Genomic DNA, 10628 nt, shown 5'->3' on the forward strand with positions numbered 1-10628 from the left:
CAGGGTTGCCTTTGCTATAGAATCAGCTATTTCATTTCCCTCAACTCCAACATGTCCAGGAACCCAACAAAACATGACTTCACAACCATTCTTTTCTACTTGAAACAATACAGACAATATTTTTTTTAACAAGATCCGGCCGAGCTTTTGATTTAACTCCTCTTATAACCATTAGAGCTGCTGCTGAGTCCGAGCAAATCAGAACTGATTTTAGTCTTTCTTCCTCAGTCTACCTCAGAGCCCAGAGAATTGCCAGTAATTCTGTCATAAAAATAGAACTTCCATCTGAGATATGCTGATCAAACTTGAGTCTTAACTGATCTACGTACACCCCAAATCCTGCTTTCCCACTCTCTGGATCCTTAGAACCATCTGTGTATATTATCAGCTTCTCCTCCCTGACTGAATTGAGATATTCTTGTATTTTGTTCACCTCTTTCTTGTCTTGAAGAAAGCACAGCTTGATGTTTAATTCCTGAATTACCCACGGTGGTATTGATAACCAGCTTGTTTGTTCCATGCCACCCTGTTCCATGCACAGTTTCCTTGCCCACTGATTTATTCTGGCAATATATGGCTCATGCCTGTTGCCTCCTTCCACCTCTTGTAACTGACACCTAGCTGGGAAGGTTTGAGTACTCCTACTAATTTTTATCCAGTACTGTCGTCCTAATTTAATGCGCCTTAACCATAGGGGCATTTCTCCCATTTCAATAACTAGTGCATGGATTGGGGAGGTTCTAAAGGCTCCACAGAAGAGTCTCAGGGCTTTATAAATAAAATTTAAATTGAACTGAGACTAATACTCACTGTATGACATTAACATAAAACAATGAATGCACGTTACTTTTTGCTGATTATTAAAAAAAAGAAAAGAAAAACAGCTCATAGAAAGACTGCGTGCTCTTACTTTGACATGCGGAGATTACGTCATCAGCTGGGTGATCACGTGCTATCCGAAAATGGCCGAGTGATACGAGTGCATTTTCGTTCAGACCGGTGGAAAGTTTGTTTCAAAACTCCGTGTGTGTAAAAAGCAAATCCACACGCGTAGAACTGAGATTCACAATTGTTCACACGCTCCACATTTAATAATGACCTCATGTACTCAGTCACTCACCTATAATCCTTTCTACGTATTAGCGATCTACCATAATATTGGCACATCATCAGTATTGACCGATATCTTTAAAATGAACTATCAGAATCAGCCAACATGCTTTTTCTTATTCTGCACAATGAATGAATATTACATTAAAGTATTGTATTTTGTGTCTCCATCTGCTGGTGGGCCATCATGATAAGAGTATACATGCTTAATATGATATTTATTCCACTACAGAAGAGACCTGATGATCCCCTAAAATAAGTGGGGAAAAAGTGGATATATATCGATATTGGTATTGTGGAACTGTGGAGCTGATCCTGAGGAGCGTCTGAGCTTTAGTAGTGAGACTGTGACAGGAGCAAAGACCAACACCAGGAACTTTAATCCCACTACAGAGTCTACAAACTATTTTTATTAAAGGCTGAACTCATCTGATGATATGGACATTACAATCCTCCACACAGAAACAAACAGGCTTCAACTCATCTTCTGTCTCTGTACCTCCAACAAGAGTCATAAAGAAGAAGAGCTCCGCCCTGCTCAGGAAGAAAAACTCAGCTGTCTTCTACATGTGGACATACACAGGACACATGCAACTCACTGGATAAGACATTAAATATGTTACACATGATAACATACATCATATTAATCTGGTATTTAAGTTGTTGATGATGCTCAGAGCTCAGAAGACTTTGGTGTCCTGATGTCATCAACAGGAGCAAACAGTCTGAGCTGGAAACCTGAACATTGTGGAGGGGTTTTCATGTCCCTGTGATACTGGGAGCTGTGGTGTCCCAGCCGTTGCTCCTGGTCGGGTCTTGAGAGGCAAAGTGGTCAAAGGGGAGGGGCCAGACTAACAGTGAGTCAACAGATCCTGATGGATCAGACCTGCAGCACCTCACCATGATAACAGAAACAGAGCCCCCTTCTGGAGGCAGGCTAGAGAGGGAAGCTGCACACAGGACCAAAAATCAGTCAAGTCACTAAACATTTCATTCAGCATGTTGAGTCAGCGTCTGAGACTGCAGAGCCTGTCTGTGATAGAGGTCTCAGGCTGATGCAAATACTTTGATCACAGCCATGCTAAGAGGCATCAATATCAGTTTTCACATGCTTATTTGGTCAGTCAGCCTATATATATCTACATGGACTTGACTCATGGGGCTCGGTGGGGCACAGTCCCAAAGAACATCATGGAGTCACCATCCTGTGGGCTCACCAGTCGCAGAGATATGCTTCAGGGTCGGGTGCATTGTGAGCTGCAACATTGCCCCGGACAGTTGCATGATTGATTTTGAAAAGTTTGTGTTCAGCTCTCACACATGGGAGTCCTACAGGGAGGAATCTAGTGGTCCAACATAGGGTTACAGTTGAAATAAAAAAAACCAGATAAAATAATCAATGACAAAAGAAAGATATCAACACAGCTATCAGGGCATGGGGAGGAAGCAGTAGGAAGATGTTTGCCTGGCCCTGAAAATGTCCAAAACAATGCAGGGTAAACACATTTGTGGGCTTTAATGTCACTACCAACACTGGTCACATCAGGACAGGTTCTCTCTGGTGTGAACATGTTGGTGGATTTTTAGGTCATACCGTTCAATAAAAGCTTTCTCACACTAGTCACAGCTGTACGGGTTCTCTCCTGCAAGCCGGCATTGGTGGGTTCTCAATTGAGTGCACCAGGCAAATAATCTTCCACATTGATCACACCAGTACGGTTTCTCTCCTGTGTGAATACGTTGGTGGCTTTTTAAGGCCCATGACAGTGCAAAGGCTTTGCCACATTGATCACAGCTGTACGGTTTCTCTCCTGTGTGACTACGTTGGTGGCTTTTTAAGGTCGCTGACTGTACAAAGGCTTTGCCACATTGATCACAGCTGTACAATTTTTCTCCTGTGTGAATACGTTTGTGGCTTTTTAAGGCCCCTAACTGTGCAAAGGCTTTGCCACATTGATCACAGCTGTACGGTTTCTCGCCTGTGTGAATACGTTGGTGGCATTTTAAGGTCGCTGACAGTGCAAAGGCTTTGCCACACTGATCACACCTGTATCGTTTCGCACCGGTGTGAATACTTTTGTGAGATATTACAGTTCTGATTTGGGAAAACTTTTTCCCACATTGCTCGCACCCGTATGGCTTCTCTCCAGTGTGACTGCGTTGATGAGATTTCAAGTTACTTAAATGTGTGAAAGTTTTGCCACATTGATCACAGCTGTATGGTTTCTCTCCTGTGTGACTGCGTTGATGGGCTTTCAGGTTACCTAACTGTGTGAAAGCTTTATTGCATTGATCACAGCTGTATGGCTTCTCTCCTGTGTGTCTGCGTTGATGGGTTTTCAAGTTACTTAACTGTGTGAAAGCTTTGCCACATTGATCACAGCTGTATGGTTTCTCTCCTCTGTGACTGCGTTGATGGTCTTTCAAGTTACTTGACCATTTGAAAGCTTTGCCACATTGATCACAGCTGTACGGTTTCTCTCCTGTGTGAATTCTTTGGTGAGTTTCAAGAGACATGCTTTGCGTAAAAGTATTCCCACATTGGTCACAGCAATGCGACTTCTCTGCAGTGTGAACATAGTGGTGACTTTTTAAGCTACGTAGAGTGGTGAAAGCTTTCTCACATTGATCACAGCTAAACAGTTTCTCTGCTGTGTCAATGTCTTGTTTTTTTGAGGTCCCTGACTCTGTGAAATCCTTCCCACTTTGGAAAAAACTGGACAGTTCCCCATCAATGTGAATGCGTTGATGGGCTTTGAGGGCACTGCAGCGCAAAAATGTTTTCTCACAGTGGCCACATCTGTATGGTTTCTCTCCAGTTTGAACTCTTTGATGAATTTTTAAAGATCCAGATGTTGTGAAGGATTTGTCATGGTGGTGATGTATAAGTTCCTCTCTTCCTCTCTGTTCCTATAGCAACAAACAGACACAGAGAAAAAGAGTTAATGAGTTGTCACGGTGCAGCGAGCCAACTAAAACCATAAATAACATTTAAAGCATGTCTGCGAAACATAACCCACAATGTCTGACTAATGCATTACCACCAACAAATGTTATGATAAATAACTTACAGAATAGTTTTTATTTAGGCTTTGACTTTTTGATAGGAATTGATACCAATACTACTTATCAATGCAACTCTCACTAATACTTCTCTCCATAATTTAGTGGTTTAGTGGTTTTGGGTTGGACCTGAGATTCTTGACTTGTGCTCATGTCTCCCCCATGACTGTACAGGCTAACCGCCACACTAAAGTCTTTTCTCATTTTCTTTAAATATTTATCAGCTACTTTTCATAACCCACATAAACCATTTGTCATAAATCAGATCCACTGTGCAGCACTTATTCAGAAAGACAATGTGACTCTTAAAGGACCAATAAGCGGAAATTCATCATTTCTCGATTGAAGGAATTAAAAAATCGCTATGTGAAGAACTAGAAGTGTAATTTCGTATAGCATGACGTCACACACCCTCTCTCTGTGTTGATCTCCAGCCCCTTGTTTACAAGCCAGTCCGGCTGCGCGTTCATGTGAATCGCCTCCTTCCTCCTCTCGGAGCCCTTGACCCTCCCTCCCTATAACAGGCTACAGCCAGTGAGCAATGGCAGCGTGTATTTTCGAAGCGAAATGGCAGAGAGCGGAACGAAACGTTCACCTGAAGACGACCAGGATCTGACATTACGTCTAAAGAAACAATGGTCGTTGGCGAAGAAGTTGTCGGATAAAGGGACAGAACCTGGATTAACATTGGCCTTGCATTTCCAAGGTGGAGAGCACTGCAAGAGCTAAAGGGGCTACAGTTTGACTCAGAGCTAGCTCTTCTTCTCCTGGACAGGTAACGTTAAGTAACAACAAACAGTCAAATGTTGATTTTAGTGTGACAGTAACGTTAGGCACATGTCGCTACGTCGATACAATTAAATTTAATGTTACAATCGTAGCATGGGTTAATGTCCGGAGTTTGAGTTATTATCGGCTCGGTCCCAGCAATGGGTCAGGCGTTACATATGTGTTAGGTGAGTATTCCGGCAGCCCAGCTAACATTTGCAATTAGCATTAATTAATCAGTTAATGTGAGGAGTTGAGTTTCCATTAAAACAAAATTATTATGACTGCTGTGCCAAATTAATCCGAGCACACTAGGGCTGCCACGGTATGAGATTTTCATGGTACGATAACTGTCTAAAAATATAATGCGTTTCAGGGTATTACAGAATTTATATTATGATTAGTGTGAATGATCCTGTTTTGATCTATTTTATACTTCAGATTTATATTGTTTAGCATTAATTGGTGACAGAAAAGAATGAATTTCATTCTGCAAGGAAATGCTTGTCCTTACTGTGCATATGACAATAAACACTTTGAATCTTGAATCTATATGTTTTATGAAGACCCTATGTGCACTCAAAGCTGTGGCACAAGTTATGCACCGAAATCTGGCAGAAGAAAAAATAATAAGAAGAAGAAAAATAACACTCTGAGTTCCCCCAGGAGCGAGACAGCTGATCTTGCTATGAATCCCCTAAACCCCACTTCCCAGCCAACATTTGTATGTGGGGCCCAAATGGGTTAAAACATGGGCCCTATATAGGATTCTCCATGGGTTCAATAATGGCCCCATTCCATTTGCCCACATGGTTGGGTTTAATCAAGTGGGCCCCACATAGGTAATGCTAAGGCTACCTGGGTACCAAGTGAGTATGGGCCCAAAATGGGCATCTTATCTGGGCCCTTATTGGGTAAACCCACCCATGTGTGCAACTGGCACGGGGCCAATGTGGAACCTGTGGACAATCCCACATAGGGCCCATTTTCACGGCCATTTACGACCCACATGGGCCCCACATACAAATGTTGGCTGGGTTCCACTGGACAAATCCTAGTTTTCCATCCCCGCTGCTCAGCTTCTGCTCCTAAGTCTGCATATCAAAGCTTTTTTCTTTCATAGGCTTCTTCCACTGAGTCTTCCCAAGGAACTATCAGCCCAATGAAATAAAGTATCCGTTGACTCACTGACCACAACACTATATCAGGCCTCTGCTTGGTACAAACTATTTCCTGGGGAACAACAAGCTTTCCCCCTAAATCTACTTGCATTTCCCAGTCACAAGCACCTTCTAGGTGGCCACACCCTTGCCTCCTCACTACCTTATCCCTTCTGTGTTTCTCTCCCTCACGGACAAACTGAATTGCTAAAGTCCTATCCTCAACACCTTCTGAATTCACCTGTCTTCATTACCCTTCGATGCCTGCAGCTAAACATTTCAACACCTGGTTATGTCACCATGTATATCGGCCTTGTGACAAGCTAACTTTACAGCCTGACAAAATATGCTTTAAGGCTGCAGTACCTGAATACAATGGGCATGATGGGTCCTCATTTACCCACAGTTTTAGGTTCTGGGGGGTTGGTAACACATCGTATGTAGCCCCTACCAGGAATCTAATACAATTCTCCTCCATACTCCACAGGTCCCTCCAACTGAGCTTCCTCTTCTCTCCACTTTCCCAGTTCAACCCCTGTTCCTGTTTAGCCTGGGCCACTAGCTTTGCACCCCTTAATATCTCCTCCTGTCTACGTATCTGTTCCACGACCAGCTTTCTTTTATCTTTGAGACCTGCTTTATTCCATACCGGTTTGCCTGAGCCAAGCCCCAGGCCTCCCCAGCCAAACTGAACATTACCTACAATCTCTGCATGCCTAAGAGCTGCCTCTGCCTCCTGAACTGCTGATCTTGGGTTCCACTTCCTCCCCTTGGTTGGATTGGGAACCACGCTCCTAACTACCACGTCCTTACTCCCAGATAACAAGAGCTCTGTCCTGTCCTGATCTGCATAGGCTACTGGTCGAAATCTCATGCTACTTAGGATAAATGTAATGTACAGAAGTAGCTGCACTGCTTTAATACAAAATTAAAGTTTTTGAAGGAAAAGATAAGTAAAGTCACTCTGATGACACAATTTTTTTATGTGAAATGTGCATATTTACCCCCAGTTGTCATGGTAAGGGCAAAACTGTTGGTTTTTTTAAAACTTGAAACAAATTTTATTGGATTCCTTGACCCCAAAAATGTACACTTTGACACCAAATTTGTCATTATAGCTATAACAGAAGCAAAGATATGGGCTCTCGAGTATTTTCGGCGCATTGGCGGCCATTTTTGAAAAACGTGTTTATTTCCCGGGACCTTTGCATCATGACTTGAAGTAAAAGGCCTATTTTTTGGGCTTAACCTCCCTACTAGTGGGGCGATTCTGCTTTCTTTGCACATGGAACTTCTCATTCAGCTGGAGTAATGGTATTATTTAACAGGCATGATAATTAACAATCAAACAAGATACATAACGTCATTGGTTAGTGGTAGTAGCAGAGATAAATGACAAATGTTACATTTTAGTGTGGATTTATGGTTAGAATAATAAAGCTGCGGACAGGGAAATGTTTGCAGAACTAGGTAAACTTGTGAATGATTGGAAATGACCTACACTTCAGATCAAGTGATAATGGGTGGAGACTTCAACATAGTTGAAATATTATTCTGAGATTTCAAAAGTGCCTATTAAGTTGTCAGATTTCCATAAACAGGTACTGCATTACTGGTAGGGATGCACCGAAATGAAAATTTGTGGCCAAAGCCGAAGCCGAATAATATTAAACGTTTGGCCGAATACCAAGTACCGAATACCGAATATTGTTGTTTAGTTTTTCAGTAGTTTTTGCAGATGAACCACCTCCAGATTAGTGTTGTCAGCGTACCAATATTGGGACCCACTGTACGATACCAGTGAAAGTATCACGGTTCTGAGTAGTATCACGATACCACAGCGAAAATGAGGCAGATGTGCCTTTTGTCATTTATAAAAAGATAAATCACTTTTCTATAATACATCAATGATATTTCAATGGAATAAATTACTTACTGACTTATTCATACTTCAAAAACAGCATCAATCAGTGATGAACATAGGGGGGATCAAAATAAAAAAAAAAAAAAAAATAAATAAGAATCAACCAGCCACCCTCCTCCCTTGACAGTCCCTTCATAAGTAAAGAACAGTCCCTAAAGTGCAGTGAGGTTTGTGGGCCGTGAACGGCTCGTTTCTCCTCAGACACATCACATACCTGTGTTCTGCTGGCTCAGCTGTTCAGGTACTTTTGGGCAGTCATGACGCCAAGAAGAGGATATTATTGGAGCCAACTTCTCCGTCGCGGTAAGCCAATGGCCGCTGTATTTGACAGGAATACATTACTTTCTGTGTCTGTGACCCCCGATCAACCCATAACCGATGGGATTCGCCTTTCGTTTCTGCTGCTGGTTGAAATCTGTAGGCTGCTTGCACAGTGTGCTGAATGATTTAAGCCTATTTTGCTCGCTTAAAACTATTTTTAGTCACAAATGCGAGTGCCGTGATGGGCGGATCGCCACACTGCCGACATTTTACTCTGTCCGTCACGGCACGCTGTTTGATTGCGTTATCAAAACACGCCACTATTATTCAGCCTTGCTTTTAACTTATTCCACCAAATACCGAATGTGTGTTTTTTTGCATTATTCGGCCGAATATATTCGGTTACCGAATATTCGGTGCATCCCTAATTACTGGAAAATGATATAGACCCATAATTTCACACCACATAGCTCCACCTTGTGGTATAATAGAACCATTACAACAAGTAAGAAAACCTTGTTTAAAAAAGAATGGTATGAGAAAAAAGTGTTATATGTTGTTGACTTGATGGATGAACATGGCCATTTTATTTAACGTGATTCATTTGTGGAAAAGTTTCATTTAAAATGCTCTGTCAGAGAGTTCAGTCCAATTTGTAAAGCCATTCCGCTTCCTTTGAAACACATGACACAAAGCACTCTTACATATTCACATGTGGTTATTAAGTTGCCTGAAATAAAGATCGGTGAAGTATATGTTGGTAATAAGAAATGTAATAACAAAGTCACTGGTAATGTTTTCAAATGCAAATTGTTTTCTGATTTTCAAAAGTAAGAATAATCCATAACGGGAACATTTTAATTAATAAAATGTTTCCATTATCTTAAATGGCCAATTTCATCAAAAGTAAAAGACGTTCAGTTTAGAATTGTAAACAATGTTTATCCAGCTGCTGAAACTTTACGACAAAGATTTCAGTTTGTAAATCCTTATGTTGTTCAAGAGAACCCGAAACTATTGAGCATTTATTTTTATCATGGGTAAATATCATATATACCATTGCAAATGGAAAAACTGTCAACCCTCCATATTTTGCTTTAAAAATGAACTGAAGAATTATTTATCGTCCATGAAGATATTATCTAAAAATAATCAGTCCCTTAAAGACCTGTATGAAGTCATGTTTAAGTCTCTTACATTTTAATTTCATCCTTGCTGCTGTTCATTTTCTTTAAATCTCCAACGAGCCTATTGTTTGTTCTATGAGCTCATGAGAACTCGCGACGCACTGCGCGGGAAAATACCCTGCAACACAGACGTCTCAAGTGTTTCTTTACTCTGAGTGAGTTCAAGATGAAAACAGGAAACACGGAGACATAAAATCCTTTTTGCTTTGTTACATTTCCTTTCTCCAGATGTGATGTGTAACCAGAGAATGAGCGGATGATCCACGGAGCCTCGAGACTCTTCCTCGTGTCTTTAGTGTGGCTGCTGTCAAGCCCTTTTTATCCATGACGTCATCAACACTCACCTCAACATCGCTGCTATCAGAGGACGAGCCTGCTGCTTGTCTTCTGGGGACCTTGTTGCTCCGGTGCTCCGGGTTCTGCTTGTCATCCTCCATTCCGCTCCTCTACTGCTCCTCCTGCTCCTCCTCTCTCATGGACTCTGATGTCCTGCTCCTGATCTCGGCTTGCTTCTTCAACTTTTTCCTGCTTCTTCTTCTTTGAGGTTTATTGGCGGTTGGCAAACGACGTCATGTTGTATTACCGCCTCCTACTGGTGCGGAGTGTGGACTGAACTCTCTATTAAATAAATAGATTTTTAAAAAACACAAAAAACTCATGTCTTCTCAATCATAATGATTTCTTTTAGATAATAAATAGTAATCAGATTAATTCCCTGAGTTCTTCTGTAAAATATCTTTTCAGGTTTTGAATCAGTCACTTTCTTTCATCTTCATATTTCTGACAGTACATAACAGGCTGTACTGTCTCTTCTTACCCACAGTGATCACATCTCTGTATTATGTTTGCATATTTTGAACAGTAAATCCAGGTCTTGATATTATTATTTCTTCTCTCCTTCTTGTATGTCTCATTTCTCTGAATCCCCTTTGAATTCTGTCAACCCTTTAAAATCTGGAGTGACATCACTTTTCTTGAGCTGTGTATTTAAGCTTTAAACTCTGAGTAAACAGGTGCGATTTTTGGAGGTAAAAAAGAAACAGGTGAAAAATGAGCAATGAGCAACTTGGTGAAAAATGTCCAAATATTGCAAATAAATAAATACATGAATTAATTAATATGGAAATTTATTTATTTATTTTTTTTATTTAGTTA

General features: G+C 41.2%; 1 protein-coding gene across 2 annotated transcripts in view; it reads right to left on the reverse strand.

The window, feature by feature from the left end:
- Nucleotides 1-10628, reverse strand: part of LOC125883602 (zinc finger protein OZF-like) — a 115167-nt gene that overhangs the window by 39572 nt on the left and 64967 nt on the right. Inside the window, exon 2 of one of the 2 annotated variants that reach the window (XM_049568023.1) lies at nt 1535-4020. The exons of the other annotated variant lie outside the window; for it this stretch is intronic. Coding sequence (XP_049423980.1) covers nt 2728-4020 — 1293 coding nt within the window. The 3' untranslated portion in view covers nt 1535-2727. Of the gene's footprint in view, nt 1-1534; nt 4021-10628 lie in introns of those variants that run through there. 2 annotated transcript variants of the gene reach the window in all.

Source organism: Epinephelus fuscoguttatus, linkage group LG23, assembly GCF_011397635.1.
Source record: "Epinephelus fuscoguttatus linkage group LG23, E.fuscoguttatus.final_Chr_v1".
Lineage (NCBI taxonomy): Eukaryota > Metazoa > Chordata > Actinopteri > Perciformes > Serranidae > Epinephelus > Epinephelus fuscoguttatus.